This window comes from Papio anubis, chromosome 14 (genome assembly GCF_008728515.1).
Source record: "Papio anubis isolate 15944 chromosome 14, Panubis1.0, whole genome shotgun sequence".
Lineage (NCBI taxonomy): Eukaryota > Metazoa > Chordata > Mammalia > Primates > Cercopithecidae > Papio > Papio anubis.
The window spans coordinates 90,113,037-90,133,334 of record NC_044989.1 but is presented as its reverse complement, the minus strand read 5'-3'; the positions used below and the strand labels follow the sequence as shown (position 1 = coordinate 90,133,334).

Sequence of the window (20,298 nt, the reverse complement as noted above, 5' to 3'; positions counted from 1 at the left end):
TAGACACTTGCAGACTCCTGGCATCACACACCAGGGCTGTGGCAGGGCCCTCTGGGCTTCAGAAGGAAGGTCCAGGGTCTCTGTATTTGGAGAGGGAAACAGACAAGGCAGGTATGCGTTTACGTGCTTAGCGACTGTACAAGTTACTGCGCTAAACCCTCAACTCCCCCTGAGGTCAGAGGCCTGTGGCTATTAGTGCTTTTTTTGTTGTTTAACGGGTTGATATTAAAGCAATTTTCAGTACATTAGATTTCAATTCAGTGAGCACCCACTCTGTGTATAATAATATTCCAGGCTGCGTGTATGTGGAGAGATGGTTTCTGAGTAGAAGACAGTTCTTGCCCTTGAGAAACTTACAAGTTAATAGTCCCTGACATGTTATAGAACCTTAAAGCTTTTCAACCCATTTACATGCACTATCTCCTTCCATTCTGTCCACAAATAGCTCTGTGGAATATCTGTGGAGGTGTGTATGTGGGTGTCTGTGTGAATGTGTCTATGAATGAGTGGGTGTGTGCATGTGTGAGTATGTGTGTATGTTGGGGATGGGGATGGATAGTAAAGGACATAAAGTACTGTTAGGTTCTACAGCTCAAAGTTATAATGCTATAAATGTGAGTTTAGTGGGCAGTGATTTAAAAATCACCCAGAGATGGGTAAGGAGGGAAATAGAGGGAGGTGAGAAGAACCCCTGCTGAGGGCAGGAAACCATGAAAGTAGGGGTGGGTAGTGAAGAGGGAGAGAAGGGGGAACAGGAAGGAAACAACAGATGTAATTGGGGTGACTGCAGAGACTGAGAGGCTAGAGGAACCAGGGAATCTTGAATATAATCAAGTCACATAAAGACGCCTCCCTCACCCGGACAGTTGAACTAAATGACCTCTAAGTTTCTTTTGAACGCTGGGATTCTTTGCTTCTGAGATCTTAACTAAGATACAACCTGATGGGCTTGACTAGCTCATGGAGGAGGCATTTGTAAAGGGTGGGCTTTAGCCTGAATTAGGGTACATTGAGAGAGAGAGAGTGTGTGTGTATGTGTGTGTGACTGTTTTGTGTGTGTGTGTGTGCATGTGTGTGTGTGTGTGTGAGAGAGAGAGAGAGAGAGAGAGAGAGACTGTGTGTGTGAGTTGCAGAGTCTTCAAGGTGGGGGCCAGAAGGAGGGCCTGGCCATCCTGGGGATCATAACAGGTAAGAAGAAATGAAGAGGAACCACCTTTTTGAGTGACACACAGGAGCAAAATCTGTGACAAAACCGTGCATCTGTTGTTTCCACACCTGTCGACAGCAGGCACCATGGCGAAGGAGATGATCCACTCTAAAGGCTGTCCTCACCGCTGCAGAAGGAAAGGGGAAGGGACAGAGGCCAACAGACGCAGCCTGCAGGCTGTAGTTTCTGGAGAGGAAACAGGGGGTGCTGAGAATTAGGAGGCCTAGGTTCTGCCCACTCTGTGACGATGCCAGTCTGTGCCTCAGTTTCTTCATCTGGCTTGACAGAAGCAGATGATCCTTCCAGTCCTAACGTCTACAACTCTGGGACTGCCCTCAGCCAGGGAACAGAGGCCAGAAACCTGCAGAAGCTGGTACAGAGCGAGCTCTAGAGGGAAACATTGAGTGACCTTCCTATGTGACAAAACACCAGTGGTGACACTGGGGCTGCCGTAAGATGAGGGAAGGTAGCACACAGTGGGGCCTATGGGCTGCCACATGACTTGGATGGTGACGAAGTGGACTGCTGCGGCTCACGGACTATGAAGGTAGATGTGCACAGTGTCTATGGAGTGGCAGAGTTGCAAGGCACACTTCTGAGAGGATGCTTGCCTGGGAAGGAGAGGTGACTTGTCTAATGTCACAGACTCACCTCATGGCAGAGCCAAGAAAGAACCTCAGTGTTCTGACCTAAATCCCTGTGTAAGCCCTTTGGGAGCTTAGTGCCTTCTTGGCTGGGGCCATGATGGCAGAGTGGAGGAAGAAGGTGGTGAGGTTTGCACCGAACATGTCCTGAAGCAAGGCATGCCCTGAAAGATTTCAGGTTTTTTTTGTTTTTGTTTTTTTTGAGACAGTTTCACTCTTTCGCCCAGGCTGGAGTGAAGTGGTGCGATCTCAGCTCACTGCAACTTCTGCCCCGCCCAGGTTCAAGCAATTCTTCTGCCTCAGCCTCCCAAGAAGCTGGGATTATAGGTGCCCACCACCACACCCAGCTAATTTTTGTATTTTTAGTAGAGACAGGGTTTTGTCATGTCGGCCAGGCTAGTCTTGAACTCCCGACCTCAGGTGATCTACCTGCCTCAGCCTCCCAAAGTGTTAGAATTATAGGCATGAGCCACTGCACCTGGCCGATTTTAGGTTCTTGTATCAGCTTGTTTGCTTGTCATTTTTGTTTTCTTAAGTGTTTTTTATTTTTTGTAGAGATGTGATTTTGCCGTGATGCTCAGGCTGGTCTTGAACTCCTGGGCTCAAGAAATCTTCTGGCCTCAGCCTCCCAAAGTGCTGGGATTACAGGTGTGAGCCACGATGCCTGGCCTTTTCTAAGTGTTGAACCTGGACTTGAGGCTCTCTTTGGGGGATTCTGGCTTGGGAAGGGGAGTCCCCTTGTCTGTTGGAGCAACAGGAAAGGTTCTGGAAGATGGATGTCACCTTCCCCTTCTCTTTCTGTCAGCCCCAAGTCAGAGCTTCTGCAGCTGGTGTTGCTCAGACCCAAAGCAGCTGAGGGTCAAGTCAGGGCTGGGTGGGGACTGAAATGGACTAAGGACACACAATACTCAGGTGTCATGAATTGAATTGTCCCCTCCCCTGTCTCCACCCACCACTCTAGTACCTGGGAAACAAGGTCTTTGCAGATGATCTAGTTAAGGCGAGGTCATTAGGGTGAGCTTAATCCAATATGATCAAGTCCTCGTGGAAAGGGGAGATTTGGAGACAGAGATAAAATGAGAAAGTCATATGAATATCAGAGTTATGCTGTCACAAGCAAAGGAATGCCAAAGACTTCTAGCAAACCACCAGAAACTACCAGAGAGTTACAGAACAGATTCTCCTCCAGCCTCAGAAGGAAACAACTCTTCTGACCCCTTGATTTGACACTTTTGGCTTCCAGAACTGTGAGACAATACATTTCTATCATTTAAGCCCTCCAGTTTGTAGTACTTTGTCACTGCAGCCCTCGCAAACACATGCACAGATCAATAGAGCTTTAGAGCTTTAGCCCTGAATTTCACACAGCAGACTTGGGCAGCCCCTGGAGGCCGCTCTCCTAGGGTAACTGGCTGCCCTGCCAGTTCCCTCCAAATGACTCTTAAGTATAAGGCAGGTTCAGTCAGTCAAGTAGAGGGTAAAAGACTTTCTAACATCTCTTTCGGTGAACCTGTTTCTCTTGACATTACTATCCTTGCTACTGAGTCATCATCTTGTTCTCCATTTGTGATCCTTGCATCATGTGGCAATGTTTTTTATTGTTGTTGTTTGCTTGCTTGTTTTTTCAGTGAAAGAACATCAGTGTATCAGCACAGCAAAGCCTCCACATGCCAGGCTGGGTTCCCTCCAATTACCAAGACCTCCAGGCTTCTCCTCCTTTCAAGAACTTTCTGACCCTGGATCCAGTCTAAACGTTGGTTATGCACTCACCCGACATCCACAGGTCCCTTCCAAAGTGCTGTCAGGTAAGTGATTCTTAAATTTAGTTCAGCAAATACCAGTCGGGTCTTGGTTGCATCAGGGATGGGTTTTCACAACAATCTCATGAGGTGGGTGGGGCCGGCCCTTTGCCCCATTTTATAGATAAAGATGCATCTCGGAGGCTGAAATGGCCTGTGCACAGCCTGTTCGGGGCAGACCTGAGACTGCATTCAAATCTGATCTGCTTCTATCCACAGCCAGATGGGAGATCTCTGGGAGGAGGCACAGTGCAAAAAGAAGGGCTGTGCCCACAGCAGGCAGGCATGAGGGACTCCACATGGGAGACTGTGGGTGGGCTGTAGATCAGTGTTTCTTAAATGCTGATCATAAAATAACCCCTGGGAGCTTGTGAAGGAGACAGATTCCAGGGTTCCACATTTGCTAACAAAATCCCAGGAGGTTCTGATATAGACCGCACTTGAGAAACGCTTATGTAAAGCCAAGAAAGAAGGAGGAGAAGGAGAAGGAGAAGGAGAAGAAGGAGGAAGTAAGGAAGAAGGAGAGGAAAAAAGAAGAAAAGAAAGATCCATTTAACAAATACTTGTGAAGCACCTAGTATATGTCTACTAGGTGCTAGATATTGTTTGGAGTTGTATTCCCAGTCCGCAGGAATTACAGGAATCTTGTAATCTTTTATCCTCACAGATGCTCTCACCCTAAATCTGACCAATCACTCTGCCAAGTCAACACCCAGCATCCACTAGGAAGGTCTCTTGCTGGTTCAGAACTCCCCAGACTTGCCAGTGTTTTTTACTCCCAGTGCCCATTGCTGCTCAACCTGGCTATCTGGCCTTCAAGCACAGGCTTCTGTGCCTGCAAGATGCCCCTAGGACCAGGCACGTATCCCAGTGGGGCAGCTCTGGCCTCAATGGCTGCATCAGGTTCCCTCAAAGACTGCATTTCTCGTTTTCTCAGTTCCCTTATTGCCAATTATTATGAAGAAAATAGAAAACTAATTATGGCAATATCATGGGAAAGGATCAGGTATATTTCATGTTGGAAAAACTTCATATACAAAACTCAAATGTGCAAGTTGGGTCAACCGAGGAAGCAATAAAAAATGTTATTCGAGAATTAGGTGAAAAACAGCAGCCCAGACATTTGCGGAGTCCTCACTCCTCAAGTAGGATTTTGTGTAAGGTGCTGGGGATAGAGAGAAATCTGAAAGGATTCTTGTTCTTTTCTAGCTCAGAGGCAGTTTGTCACGGTAAGAAGCTAAGTGACATTTGTTGGAACAGGTACTGAGTACCCGGGGAGTGGAGCAGAGCAGGTGCAGTGGAAGGTCAGACAGGATGGTCACTAAAGGTAGAGGGTATCTAAAAAGGTCTTAGGAAGAAGGTGGAGCTTGACTGAGGCTTTGTCAAGGAAGTGGGAGTGGGAAGGGTGTTCCAGGCAGCTGCATTGAATGGGCAGAGACACAGAGGTGAGAATGTACATGGTGTATTTTGGAAACAATGACTAGTTGGCTGGAACCATGGGTTTGCATACGGAAATAGTGGGAAATAGGGCCACGGAGGTAGGAGAAAGTCTTCTCAGATTGTACATCAGCAGTTTGCCTGAAAATGCTTGTTAATGATTGGATTAAAAGGAAGTGCAAGGAGAAATCTGATTATTTTGGAAAATCACCAGGCTAAGTTTGTCTGAAACAGAGCCAAGAGAGGAGAGAAACCAGCACATTTTGATAAAGCGAATAACCTAGCTATCATAGATTATTGCCATGGCTTTTCCACTTAATAAAAGCACTGCAAAGCCTGAAGACAACAGAGTCAGTAGGTATGCAGCTGTGACAAGACAGCCAAGAAGGATATGAAAACTGCCAACAACAGAAGCTTGAGGTCAAGCCAGGGGAGGATGGAAGTTTCATGCACAAGTGAATAAAATGCCCTAAAACATATACATCGAGTGCACTTTACTCGGACGTTCTAATGGCACACTGGAATTAACACCGTAGCTTAGCTTCTCTTGTCAAAGCCCCCACAGTTGGGCTGAACCCTGAGCATGTTCCCATTGCTGTCTCCTTCACCCAGGGCTGACTGCTGGTGCCTGGAACCTGCACACGCTCCTGGGACTCCGCATCTCTGCTGGGGCTGGTTTTCCCTCTGAGCCACCTTATGAAATCCCACCCTGACCCGGTCACAGCTCAGCATGCCTCCTTCTCGTACTTGCTCAGCATTTTGTGTCTATCTGGACTGAAGCCTTTGCTTTCTGTCTGTGATTGTGGTGAAAGTTCAGTTTGCTTTCCTGTCTCTAGAATGTCAGCACGAAGGCCGAGGCATGGTCTCCTGAGTTCCATAACCCCAAAGCCTAACTCCCTGCTGGCCACACTGAGGGGCTCAGTAGACATTGACATACTAAATTGAATAGTTGAGTAATAATGCTGTTTGAAATAATTTGGAGTTAGATCTTGAGGCTTGTGTGGCCAGGGGATGCGTGATTGGGTGAGGGCACATCATAAAACTGAAGGTAACTGAGCACGTCGGCGGTTGGGGTGAGAAATTTGCGTGGAGCACTCCAGACACAGAGGCAGCAAAGCCCAAGTGCTGGGGAGTCAGAGTGAGAGAGTGAAGGGGCACTCAGTGCTTCTTCAGGAGCTGGATCAAAACCTGAGATGATCTGACCACATGGTGCTGACTGAGCACACACTTGGGAGAGAAATGGGCCAGGAGGAGAGGAGAGAGGTTCACCACAGGACAGTGGATGGCTGGGAACAGAAGCCCTCTCCATGGTGGACCAAGAAGTCTGTGCAGCCGAGAGCAAGACAAAAGAAGTAATGATTTCTATGGGTAGCTGGGATGGAAACCTCAAGGGTGACAGGGTCTTTAAAGGAAATCTCAAGGAGGGCATCATGTTCCAGGTGTGCTCCGGGATGCTGAGTAAGAAAATACCACTTTTTCCGTGTGTGTCTTTACTCTGCCACAAGGCACCTGGGCTCCTAAATGACCAACACACACATGCTATACTGGTGCCAGGAAAGAAGGGTGTTTTGTTGGGAAAGTCAAGGTGAGAGGAGGGACCAGGACTTGGCTCCTTTCTTTGAAGGGTGACAGTGTAAATTCTCCATGCTGGGGATCCTACTGATGGATGGAGGCATGTCGATCTCATCATTTCACAGAGCGGGGAGCTATGGCCACAACGTGCCTATCACGCAAGTCCAGCCTCACGTCAGCTGGACACCCACTGTTCTGACACTTGTCAGCACATGGGGCACCCAGAAGGTCACGGTGTTCTGCAAAGAACGCCACAAAACAGTGAGCTCAGCGTCTTGAAAATCATAATGTTTTGCTAAGTCCAATCCCAGATCCTAAAAAAAAAAAAAATATGAGGTAGAGGCCATTGAACAGAAAAAATTTACATGTTAAACTTGAAGATAAGTACAAGTGTACCTTTTTCCTACCACTGTTGTTCAGTTTTGTTATATTGACCAGCACCTCTGCCCACCCTATAGGGTAACACTGTTTGAGAATCACTGATTTATGAAAGTTATATAAATATTGGCTGATCAAATGTATAAAATATGCATGATGGCACCATATTGTGTGTAATAGTGACAAATGCAGTTCACGTGGGTGCCGAAACAAGCTCGGTGTTGTGCATGAGACTGAGGTTCGCGTTCACACTTCTCCTTTACAGTGTAGTAGAGAGAGCATGCCTGAACTGCCTGGGGCTGAGGGGTCTCAGGCGCAGAGTTGCCCGGGAATTCTGAGCAAGGACAGAATGTTAGAGAGAATATCCTGAGCTGAGCAGAGAAGCCCGTCCATGCTAGCTGGCAACCACCTGCCTTCAGTGCTTCATTCTTAGGGGACCTTGAGGTCAGTCCTGGAGTGGATGAGTCCTGCCACTACTGCTGCTGCCCACTTGGTAGCTCTGTCCTTATCTGAGAAGAGCCACTGTGAACCTCAGAGACCCAGTGGTGCTAGGGGCTGATGCAGGCAAATGACTGGCTGCTCCCAGATCTTATGTGAAAACAAGAATGCTGGACCAAAAGGTCTCTACAGGGCTGCAACACTACCCATGACCTGTAACTTCAGTGAGGGGTTGGGGCCAGGAGGGACTCATAGTTGGACACTGGTATTCATCTACTCAGACCTTAAACCACAAGTTGCAAGAACAGGGAGGTCACATGTCAGTGACCTCATGCTTAAATAGATGCACAGCACAGAGCAGATTCCCTGGATAGCTTACACCCTACCAGTGCGTCGATTATGACTTCCTTTCTAGCAATTGTGAGGACAGCCAGTACTCATCAATCACACCGGTAACTTTACAGCTGCATTTCTCAGGGTCTCTCAGAGCAGAGCCTTCTCTGGTCTTTTTTCATCACCCACGGACCTAGGACAGTCTTCACATACTTGTACATTTTAAAGGCTTACTTTTAGTATGTTTATGTGTGTGAGATGGGGAATATTGTATTCATGTGTGCATGTGTATGTCTGTGAGTACTGTGATCTGTGTGTGTAACTGGGTATGAGTGTGTGTGTAATATGGATACAGGAGACTAGAGTGAGGACAGCCAGGCGTCCAGGCTACAAGGTCTAAGGAGGCACTTGCTCTCTGGGCCAACCCTGCCCTTGCATGAGCCAGAGAGGGAGAGCCTCCTTGAATTTTGCACCCTGGGTGCCTTCCTGCTTCACCCTAATCCCACCGGGTTGTCTGTATGTTTGGATGTGAGTATTGTACATATGCTGTGTATGTGTGTGCATGCATGTGAGTGTGCATGGATCTGTGTCTGTCTCAGCAGCTGTCACTGGGCCTTCCAGTCCCTGTCAGCAGGTGAAGGAGGCCCCTTCATTCCCTTGGGTCCTGCTTATGCAGCACAGGCCACAGCAAAGGCTCCCTGGGTTGGGTCAGCCCTCACTCTAACCTCAACATGCCCTGGAAGTCACTACAGCGTCATGGAAAGAGTCCTAGTGATGAGATGGAGTGTCTGCTCTGCCACAAGTGCTGTGGGACCAGGGTCGGGACATACCTCTCTGGGTCTCAGTTTCCTCACTGGCAAAATGTGGCGATAGAATCTCATCTGTGAGCCCCCCGTAGCCTTGAACAATCTGGATCTAGGTAGACCAGCATCATGAAAGCCTATGAAGCTTCTGAGATGTGCGAGGCATACATTCTCCCAGGTGCTCAAGTAGCTCAAGTCTGGAAGCTGAGAGCCACAGAGATCGAGCCTTCTCCAAAAATTGGACTGCAAGGCATGCCATACAGGCAGAGTGCTAGGAGACCTTGGGGAGGTGGGGAGGAGGAAGAGGAATCATGGACAGCTTCACGGGGAGGTGGCTTTGGAGCTGGGTTGGGTGAGGACAGCTGGAATGTGGGGAGCACGTGACCAAGTGCTTTGCAGACACGGCATGGGCCCCAGCCAGGCCCCAAGGAAAGGAGAGTCTCAGGACAACAGCTGTGTCACTGTCAGCAGGACCCTTGAAAGCAAGTGCCACCTGCAAAAGGGGGAGCCCTGAGGCCCAGGCAGGCCTGTCACAGTGTGGAGCACCTGTCTAGACAGCCCCATGGCCAGCAGTGGGGGTGGGCCGTGGGCCATGGCGACCTTCCTGGTATGGGGTACTGCCATGTCCCCAGAGAATATGGGGGGCCCAGGAAGGTCCACAAGGCTCGAAGGACCCAGGTCTTGTCATACTGCCAAAGAGATGTAAGGCCTAGAAAGGGGAAAGTTTGCGTATCTATGAAGGCATGGAACCTAGGCATTGGAAGTGTCCAGCAAGCGTTTTCGTTTGGCAGAAATGTTTCCATGGCACTTGTACCTACAGCCCTGCCACATTTTGCCACAAACTGTCCAGCAGCCCTGAGATGGAGCCCTGGTGTAGACCGTCATGGAACACACTGGCTCTGGAACAATGAGGGACCAGACTCGAGAAAGCCAGATAGGGTTTATCTGTCAACAGCCACAGCATAGTTGTGCTGGGGCAACTGTTCAAGGTAAATGACCTTCGGTGCTCCCGCCGACCGGGTTGTTAGTGTTCAGTCCTTTCCCTACCAGTGAGTTGTTTTGTCCGTTCATTCCCCCTCCTGGTTCTGCAGGTCTGCCTTCTTGAAAGGGAAGAGCAAGACTCCAGCTCCCTGCCCTGTAGAGGTGCCTTCTACCTTGCTCAGTGTTGAAGCAAAAGAGCAAAGCAAAGCTTAAGTCAGAGATTTGGTGCTCAGCTAATCACAGAGACTTTTAAATGTCAACCAGGGTTTGCTATCAGGCCAAAGCTGGATTATTATTACCCAAAGTAGAAAATTGTGAGACAGAGGCAGGTGGGGAGGGAGGGAGAGAGAGAAGGCGGCACCGGATTCGTGGATTTAATTTTTAAAAAATAAATATATGATACAGTGTCAATTAAAAACAGCTACTGGTCTTCCTGCAGTCCTGTCTCAGCCGCACACACAGCATAACTGCAAACCCACTTGAGCTCATTTTTGCTCAAAGACCAAATCTGTTAAGTCCTTAGAATGTTCTGAATTTCAACACACAGTCCACAGACAGCCACTCTATCAAAAGCTTAGTGTTTTCCCTATGAGTGGGTTTTCTGGTAAAGTGAACTAAGGCGTCCTTTTCCATTTCAGGCTGTGGTAACAACAGATAACAGCCGCAGAGGTCATAGCCAGCACTTTCCATGCGTCCCTTCATTTAATCCCAGTACTCCTAGGTGGTAGATCTATTATTTTGTCCACATGAAATATTAGAAAGTCTGTCCTAAATTTTAAATGGAACAAAGTGCTGGGTTTCAAGTTACTGGTGGCCATTTCACAGGAAATACGACGACAATGGGACTCTGGGAATGTGTTCTGGAGACTTTGCTCCCTGGTGACTACTACATGGAGCATGGAGAAGTGTCTTGAGTGGCAGCTGTGTGCCAGGTGAGGAGACAGGTTTTACTTACATGACTCCCCAGAAGCCCCGCAACATCACCATATTTTATAAAGACGAGGAAGTACAAGCCCAGAGAGACAACTGACTTGACTAATTTCGCACAAAAATAGCAAGGTCTGGGCCAAGAAGGAAGCCCGGGCTTCGCCTTCTTCTGCCTGCAGGGCAGGGGCTTTCACTCTGGCTTCAAGCTGATTTCAAAAGTCTCTTACCCTTTTGACACCACACGGCCCCTGAGTTTATCCCAAGAATAATAGTTCTACTGTCCTCCTGGAGATGCCGAAGAATCGAAACTGCAACACACACAGAGGGCCTGGGTGTGCGCAAACACTGTAGTACACACCGATGGCAGCAGATTAAGCCATTTCTCTTTTAGGTGTGTCACCCAACCAGCTCCTGGACCCTTCTGCTGTGCTGCCCTGACAGTCACAATATGTCCTAGTGGACTAATTAGCACTAACTACCCAGGTCACCCCAAGGCCATTTAAGAAAACAAATACAAAAGAAAAATCCAATATTATTGTGGCTGAAGACAGAAGAAAAAAAAAGTTAAAAGCAGGGATGAATGAATTATTTTTTCTTTCTCAATCTCTCCCTCTGCTTAAACCAAAGACAGGTTTTCATCTGAGAGCCCGGGAGCTAAGCAGCTACTTTCTACATGAAAACGTGAAAACATTAAAAGCCCTTTCTTTCAAGCTAACATTCTAAAACTGAACCTCTGCAGAGATTCCAAAGAGAAATGCCCCTTGCCTTTAAGCCCCTGAGTGAGAGGGATCCTGAGGAAGTGCCAGAGGGGATGAACCTAAGCTTTGGGACATAACAACCGGCACCTCCAGTGGCCACCACTCCTAGCTATGCTGTCTGTGGATGGAGCGCCCAGTGCTGGCCCCTAACAGCATGGGGAAGCCTCCCCAGCAACTCTGAAGCTATTTGCATCACATCCGAAATGAACCTAGGTAGGGAGGCTGAGTGTACTTTGGAGATGCCAAGTTAGGGAAGTAAGTTCCCCGGGGTCCTTCAACGTGTGGTGCCTGAGGATAGCTGCTTTTTTTTTCCAGTGCAGATGGAGACACGGCAGCCTTGGGGGGATGTGTGAAAGTAAGGCCACCCTCCCTCTGCCTTTCCAAGTGACTGATAATCTCCTTTATTCTCATAGCTACTTCTAGGAGAGGCATCCAGGCAGGAACCACTTTTCCATTTCACAGATGGGAAGACTGAAAACCATACTGGAAAGGGGCGTATTTTAATTAAACTGGAGAGTGGGGAACACTGATGAGGAAAGCAAACTGATACACTGAAGGCCCTGCCTGTCACTGCCAGCACAACCACTTGAGCCTTCTTATCAAGGGTTCTGATGGGAGTTTCCACTAGGATTGCAGGTGCCGATCATCTAGTAGCCGAGTTCTGATGAGTTGGACTTTGGGTGGTTGAGGTAGGGAGCAGTGGAAAGGGGAATTGGAGTCATACCAACCTCTTTGAACATCAGTTCCTTCCCCTCTCTTCTATAACAATGTCAATAGCAATACCTGCCTGGCAGAGTTGTGAGAATTAAATGATAGGATGCATACTTCTGCTCTCAGCACCACACCACACCTGTGGCAGTCCTCAGAGGGGAGAATCACAGCTTCCATTCACTGAGGGCTCACTAAGTGCCAGGTCTGCTCAGCTCTTGTGCAGCTGTTCTCCTTCTTTGGATGTAAATGAGCAGGAGGAGCTGTGAGGCTGGCTGGGCTGAGCCATAGGGATTGCCAGTGTCTTCTATGGCATTCAGGACTATGGAGGGTCCACAGGTAGAAACACAGAAATGGAACCCAAGTATCCCTGGGGGACTCTTGGACTTTCTTTCCCTTGATCTTGGACATGGCTCAGTAAAGAGATGCTGGTTTCCACCCAGGCCCATTCCTGGGGAAGGAACCCCCAGCCAAGCAAGGTAAAGCCCAGACTCAGTGACGTGAATTACAGGTTTAAGACAGAAGCCTTCCCATGAAGATTTTTCTGGCCGGTGGCTTATATAAGAGAAATATGCTCATCGTACTTCTATCTGGCCAAGGGAGGGGTCTAGAGGGGCTTTCAGCAACCCAAACGGTCTTGTCAGCCCTAACTCTGGCCCTAAGGAAATAATTACGAATCCTCAAGATCTACTTAAAAGTGTCTTTACTGTAGATAAACAAAGAAGACTGGATGCTTCTTCCAGCAGAGACTCCATCCAACCCAGGGTCACTGACCACTGACTGGATGAACTGGGATTGTCTGGGAGAGTGGAGTTTTCAGGAGCCAAGAGACTCCTGGATTGTCATGCTCTGTACTCCTTCCCCACGAAAGGAATGTCTAGAACTCCTGCTGAAAGTAGTCATCGCCTGCACTTCCTAGGCAGAGTGTGTTAGCTCCCTCCCCAGAAGAACCTGGGCTAAGGTGTTCCAATCTGCATTCGGAAAGAATCCCTCCCGCAAAGAACTCTACACCCGCTAAGAGAAGATAACGTGAGGGCACATTCTCCTCTCTTAGAGGGTGTTTTCAATACTGAGTTCTATCTCTGAAGAGAATGAGGACCCGGTGGGGGCCAGTGCCCCCAAGTTTTCAACGAAAACAAAAGCAAAACTAATCTGCAGCCTTGAAGGTGAGCTCGTTCATTCCCCTGCCTCCACTTTTTAAAACATTTTTTTTTTCTTAAATGAAACAGTTTCATTAATCTTTTGGCTTCTCGCATACTCAGAACCATAGAGCTCAAAGCTTCTCAGCTCAACTGAGAACTCAGCACTTCTTGGACTGATAAATAGAGCAGCTTTAAAATGCTTAGAACTGAAGACAGACCAACTGTGGCGAGAGAAAGTAAACACATCCATGCACCAGTCAACCCTAGCAAGCTCCTGGCTGAGATTACAAACTGCAGTTCCTGCCTGAGCTGGCGAGGATGCTGGAGCAGGCTGGGGGACCAGAACCACAAAGCAGCCCTCCTCTGCCCCAGCTAGTTGTGCCCCAGAAGAGCCGGGTCCTCGGGGAATCTTCTTGGGGCCCGGTTTGGATGTTCCTAAGCATACAAGACTCTGCCAGTGTGTTCCTCATTCGTTTCAGATTTGGAAATGTACCAAGAGAAGCGGGAACCGGTTTTATTCTTTTTGATCTCGATGGGACTCCTTTCCTTTGCATTCAAGCTCTCTGCATACAGGTGAAACTTGCCAGTGAGAGACTTGGGATTTTTCACAAAATAGAATGTGATAACAACATAATTTGATATGAATATTTGAGGAGCTTTATCTATGGACAATATATACTTTAAACATCCCCCTCCCCAAGCCACACACACAAATTGTTTTTATGAGAACCAATTAATAAATGGTAATTCATTCAGGCATATCTTCACTAAATTACCGTTTCCTTTAATTGCAGGGGAATTTTCCATTACTAAACTCTCCCTTGCTGATTTTTTTTTTTTGCATTATTTATATATTCTTTCAATTTCACTAATAGTGAGGTTGGTATGTGATATTATCTGATGTTTGTACGTCTTAAATTTATTTTTCATTTAAAATATTTCCTCATTCTTGCAGCTCCCCATAATCTGGGAGAAACATCAATAACAGCAGACAAGATTTTATAATGAGTGGTTGAAAAAGGCACTGGCTGAAATCAACCTGATAGGAAAGCGTCCTGTGTGATTGTGTTTCTCTCATTCCAGGCGTGCGTGTGTGTGCATGTGTGTATGTGTCTCCTTTGGGTTAATGTGGGAATGCTTTCCTATATCAGTAAGTCACAAGTCGATCTATGAAAAGATTGTGCATACAAAATAGAGATGAGGATCACAGGGGCTTTAATAACGAAATAAATATAAACAACACTCGAATCTCTTTATAAATCCCAGAGCACAATGTGTGTTTTCTTGCTTCCTTTTCATAACCCCAAATAAAGACTTTGACAGCCAGATATCCAAGATCCGGATCTGCCAGCTTCCTAAAATTCTGCCTTTTAAAAAAATGTGTAGAAAAGTAGGGGTATCCCATGGTGGTTAGGGGTTGCTTAGAGACTGTGGTAGAGATTTGCTATTAACAAAAATGTGTTTTTAAAGCAGGATTTCGATTTTCTTATACTGAATGGCAAAGGTTCCACGCACCTGGCTATCTTCATTTCTGAAATAAATGCTTTCATTTTATTCTCTCCAGCTACCTTCTCCCTTTCTTTCCTCTCCACCCCCATCGCCTCCTTTCAGTGTCCTTCTTTTTCTCTTTATTCTTTCACTCCTTTCTCTCTCACAGCAAAATGTTCTGGAGGATGTGAATGATTAAACTGTTTACTCCAAAGTTTAGGTATGAAAAGGCATGTCACTGTAAGTAAAGTTTCACCTTTATACCCAACTCCATCAATAATTACAGAACAAGGATGACTATTAGTAAATCTTGCTTACAATTGGCTCTTACAAAAATGATTTCATTTTTTCTGGGCATACCAAGGTCGACAGATTTTACTTTTCACAAAAATTATTTACACAGCAGAGGAACCTGCTCCAAAATGAAGGCAGCATATAAAGGGCCTTTGAGTGTATCCATAGGAAAATGAATACCTATAAAATGCATCTCAATAAATTAGAGATTTGAGGCCATAAATAGAACCTTTTGACATATTATATTAGTAGATGCCCTCTAATTTGAACCACAGTGTCCCTTAATAATTAAAATTCCATGAGATTGATTTTTTTATTTGGTTTCCTTCACTTCCTTTGTCTTCTTCAACAAAATTAGGCAGAGTCCTTTTGGGGGTAGACTGATAACATTAATTAACTTTCCTTCTACCCCCAAAAAGTTCCAAATAAATGCTTCCAATAGACATCAAAAAAGTGTCAATTAGAAATAATTACTTCTTATCAATCAGTGGGGCAATTAAAGTGACAAAGCTTAAAAAGATACTTATCTTAAAACTAATTCACAAGGTAGCTAAATTATCTCCTAATTAAGTTGCATTGAGGAGGGTGGGGGGGATAGACCGTCTTGAAACAAAGATGAATTGATGAACCCCAATACCTCTTTATGTTCCTCAAAGCTGCTTCCCTTCCCTGAAACCTTATTTTCAACCCAGGCAGGAAACCTGGGAAGAAAACAGATCCTTTCCAAATGCATTTGTTCCCCTTTCCTCAATTCTAAAACCAAGAGGAAGGAATGGGGCTTTAGATCTCAGATCAGGGAAGTTAGAGACATCGTCCTCTGCCTTGTCTAATTTTACCACTTGAATGAACTATTTTCAGGACCAGTGGGAGTGGGCTGCGACAAGTTATTTAAGACAACTTTTAATGACAGCCTACTTGGTTTCACAAAACTCTTCCTCGCTGGTGCAGTATTGTTCTCACTGGGGCATTTATCATTTCTTCTGCATCTTTGAATTTTTTTAAAAAATGTTTTTGCTTTAGAGAATTTCGTCCCTGATGCAACAAAAATAACGATTTTAAGGAACGTTCAGCCCATCGCTGACCTGCGCACATTAGAATGATTCGCGTTCAACATTCCTTCAGAATAAATCTGTCGGAAAGACAATGTTAAGACTCTCTGCAAGGCAAGACCAGTCAACGACGAGGCGAGAGTGAGCCGTGGCAGGCTGGGCGGCGAAGGCCGCGCACGAAACTTTTCTTGAGCGTCTCGGGTTATTGGGAAGGGTGCGCTCGGCCTCGCTCCCGCGAAAAGCCGTGTCGCTGCCTGCGTCCCGGGCTCTGCTCAAAGAAAACTTACAGGGGAGCTCCCTAAGCACTGCCGAACTCAGAAATGGAGGTGCCTGGGGAAAAGGGGGAAGCTGCTAAAACCTGAGAGAAAATGGGCTTGTAAAAACAAGAGGTGTCCGCTTATGAATTTAGCTCCAATTATAGACAACAGTGTCAGGTAAACTGATAAGAAAGACGGAGGGCCTCTCCCTCAGGTTTGCCAAAGGGAGGGTTCAGAAAAGAAACGGGGAGCGCCTTCAACAGTCTGTGCTGTTACAGGCTGTTTTCTTGTTTTATTAGCATTTAAATTAAACTAAAGAAGAAAGTCTCATCCTCCCTTGCCGCGTTGTTTATTTGTTTTGGAAAGAAGGTAGAAGAAGCCCCTCTGGTAGGTCCAGGGGCAGAGGGCTCCCTCCCAAAACCCAAGCGCGATTTGCGTCGGAGCTAATGGGAAAGCACGCATCTCATCATTTGGGACTGATACTGATTAAAACTACAGTAAAAATAAATTGTGCCTTTTTTTTCTTTCCATACTCTAGTCCCATTTATTCTAATGAGTACTTCTAGAATGAAAATAAGTAGCCGAAAAAAAAGAAAAAAAAAAAAAAGCTCATCTGAGGGACGGGGACATCGTCTCATTTCTTGGGCAGTGACAGAGAGTAAGGGTCCAGCCCTGCCCAGTAAATTTGACTTCTGAGAGCATCCACTCCTCCTGCCACCGCCGGAGGGGTCAGGGGAAGGTCAGGAGGAAAGATGGACCTCCAGAGCCGAGCAGAGTGCCACGGACCAGCCTGGCATGGGATCGGGCACCGGGCACTGCATATTCGGCCTCGAGGATGGTCCTGGTGATGTGTGGTATTGTACCACGGTTTGGCTAAAGACTAAGGGGCTAAAACCTGATCCTGACCTTAGAAAGTGGCCTAGGAGCGCTCGTGGTTCCAGGGCGCGGACCGTAAAGAGGTGCCAGGCAGCTCTACTCGGTCCCAGGTCTCGCCAACCTCGCTGAGCAGGGGAATGGCTGCGAGGTCTCTACCCTGAGGCCCCTGAAGGGACCCCGCGCCTTCTGGGGGCAGCCGGACTATTCTGGCTCAGCTCTCTGAGGGGAATGGGGGCAGGGAGGGAGCATTCTGCTGACTTCGTCTGCAGCTCTAGAGAGAACCCAGGTAAAAAATCTTTCGGCGCCCCAGGGGGTTCCCGCTCCCCTCCTAGTCGAGCCTTGGCCCTGGGACTGGAGACTGCGCCGCACAACCCGGGCCCCGCCGTGCGCTTGGCTAAATAGAGATCTCAGCCGCGCTCCGCGCCCGATCCGACCCTCCTTATTATAACAAATGTCCCGTTTGTCGAGCGGGACTTCATACTCGCGGAGAATTCATTCTGAAATATTGATTTCCTCTCACTTCGCCGGCCCAAATCGATAGCGATGCGCCCTGGCCCCATAAATCGCCTTCTCTGCGGCTGGCCAGGCTCCATCCATCACCGCGGGCCGCGCTGCGCCTCCGCCGCTGTCCGCACTCGCTGCGCGCGGGGACGGCTGCACCCACCAGCCCCGACCCTGGAGCTCCTTCCCAGCAAAGACCCTGCCCAGCCCTGGCTGGGAAGGGGGAAAACAGGCATCGCGGCCTGGGAGCTCGAGTGTTTTTGAAGGCCCTGTTCCCGGGCGCGGGTGGGGAGGGGGTTTCGACTCCGCGAGCAGCTTAGTCCTCACCAGCCGGACGCCCCGCGCGCGGCTCCCTGCCTGCCCAGTGCTGGGCCAGGAGGAGTCGGAGAGCACCTGAGTGCGCTGCCGGCTCCCAGGCCCGGGACCACCGGCTCTATTCCCTTTAGCTTGAGAGATGCGGGGAGCTCACAGTCCAGCCAGGGGAGTCACTGGGAAGGACTGCGCGCACCCGAGGAAGAGGGCTCAGAGGTCGGGGACGGGGAAACGGCCAGTCCAGCACCGGTGCAGCCCAGGGACAGAGCAAGAAGAATGTCCACCCTAATGCGCCATGCAAGACTGGGAATGGAGCTCAAAGGAAACCCCCTCTAACTCCACAGAGATCCCCTCACCGTTCCGTGTGGTCCCTCGAAACCAAGACCGGGGGAGGGCGGCTCAGCTGGCCGAGTGGAACCCCAGTGCCCGAGAACAGCGAGGCGGCTCCAGCGAAGGGCCAGGCCCCAGGCGCCCCCAGCTGGGTCCCCACGCGGGTGGGTCCCGAGAATCCCGTGCATACGCTCCCGAGATCCAGCGCACGCACGGACGCTCAGCTGCGCGGGGGTTGGGGGTCCTGACCACATCGCGTTCTTACCAGATCTGATGGAGTTGTGAGGCATCGCCGGGGAGTCGCTCGCAGCCCGCCGAGGGCTCTGGGCTTACTCACGCAGGTCCGGGCCGCGCCTGCCGCTGTCCTGCACAAACCCAGGAGAAGGGCATGAGATGCGATGAGATTCGATGCCTGCATCCTCAGGCCCCCTCCCCAGGCCTTATCCTTTACAACCTGCATCGTCTGCCAGGAGTAGGAGGATTTTTAGGCGAAGTAGGGCCAACCTCAGCCCGGCCTAGCTAACAGGCTTCCCAGGAGGACCAAAGATTGAGGGTGCGCTGAAGCTCCAGACTCCAACCTGCGTGCCCACTCCCTCCGCTGTCCCAGTCTTATCCCGTTTAACTTGGGAGGGAAAAGGCTGCCAGGCTTCCTGGGACCCTCTCCCTTCTTCCATCTCCCGGTCCTCACTACAGCCAGCTTCCAGCTAACCCCTGGGTGACATACCTGGCCGGCCGGCTGCAGGCCCTCACTGCCTGGGTCCGCCCGCGAGGGTGCCCTGGGCCCCGTGTCTCTCCTCCTTCTGAAGTTTGTTCCCATCCACCCGGCATCGCCAACCGGTTTTATCCCGCTGAGGCCCTGGGAGATGGGTCTGGCGAGGCTCGCAGGCCGCGGATTGGCTGGCTGGGTGCAGGGGGGTGCGGGAAGGGGAGGATTTTGCAAGGGGGACATGGCTGAGTGGACTCAGGAGTTAGAAACATTCGCTGGGAGCTTCTGTTTCCAGCGGAGGGAAGAGGGAGGCAGCTGAGCCCTAACTCAGCAGGCCTGGAAATATTGGAGGAGTGGGGAACGGAGGCCTAGGAGCCTGAGGATGAGGCTCTCTGGGTCCTCCTGGGTCACTGACCACCAGAAGTAAGAGGAATGGTCTCTGTAGGATGCCCTTCTTGCCCCCTGTCACCCCTGGTTTGCTCACCAGGAAACAGCCTTTTCTTTTGTAAAAGGAAGGAGGGAACTCCTGTTTTATGCCTGATGCTTTAGGTAGAGCCTGCTTTCAGGGCTGTGGGCAAGATGCTATTACCTTCTCACCACAGCTATAACCTCTTCCAGAGAAGAATCCTGAGCAGCACCTGAAGCCATTCCTTCTGTTCTACACAGATAGCGTCCACACCCTTGCATTGTTAGACTAACAACATTGTCACATAACCCATTCCACAGCAACTCCTCGCCTCTCTCCTCTGGAACACACGCAGCCACCTGCCCTCTTTCTTGCGCCTTGAGGATTTTGAACTTGGAAGAAGAGTTCAGGGGAAGGGCATTGAGGGCCTAGACTTCACCTCTGCTTGGAAAGGCCTTAGAAAGGAACAGGAGTGAGCTGACCTCTGGTCTGGTCTGTAGGAATCAACAGCCTCAGCAATATGGGGGCCTGGGTGTGGTTAAGAAAGGGTCTCATTGGTGGGAATGATGGCGGGGCTGGCGAGCCCTGGGACCAAGCAGAGCTGCCTGGTACCTCTTTATCTTAGTGATGGCAAAAGCTGCCCCCTCCTTCCTCATAGTTCTCTCTGTCGGGGAGTCGGGGTGCATATAAGATTGTGAGTGGGTATGAGTGAGCAAATGTCCTGGAACACTGGCAGGCCTGGGGGTCAAGGCGCGGATGTTCCCCCAATCTTTGACCAGACCTCTGGACTCAGGATTACAGTCTAGAGGACAGCCATGCCCTTTGCAGAGATGGCTCCGCAGGCCTGGTGGGGTTGTTCTGGGACAGGAGGCTATGGAGCCAGTGAGAGGGGGCAAGGAAGGGGCAGGGGAAACTGGGATATTCAGGGGGATTGGATGTGTGTGTGTGTGTG

General features: G+C 49.0%; 1 protein-coding gene across 4 annotated transcripts in view; it reads right to left on the bottom strand.

Annotated features, from left to right (window-relative positions):
• PAX8 (paired box 8) overlaps positions 1–19,073 on the bottom strand; it is a 66,896-nt gene extending 47,823 nt beyond the window's left edge. For 2 of the 4 annotated variants that reach the window (XM_017947869.3, XM_017947870.3), the window contains exons 1-2: positions 18,959–19,073; positions 18,500–18,599 (exon numbers count right to left, since the gene is read on the bottom strand). In XM_017947869.3, the coding sequence (XP_017803358.2) occupies positions 18,500–18,524 (25 nt within the window). In that variant the 5' untranslated portion in view covers positions 18,525–18,599; positions 18,959–19,073. The remainder of the gene's footprint in view (positions 1–18,499; positions 18,600–18,958) is intronic. The other 2 variants (XM_003909154.5, XM_003909153.5) reach the window with 2 other exon arrangements.
• Between the last annotated feature and the right edge of the window lie 1,225 nt (positions 19,074–20,298).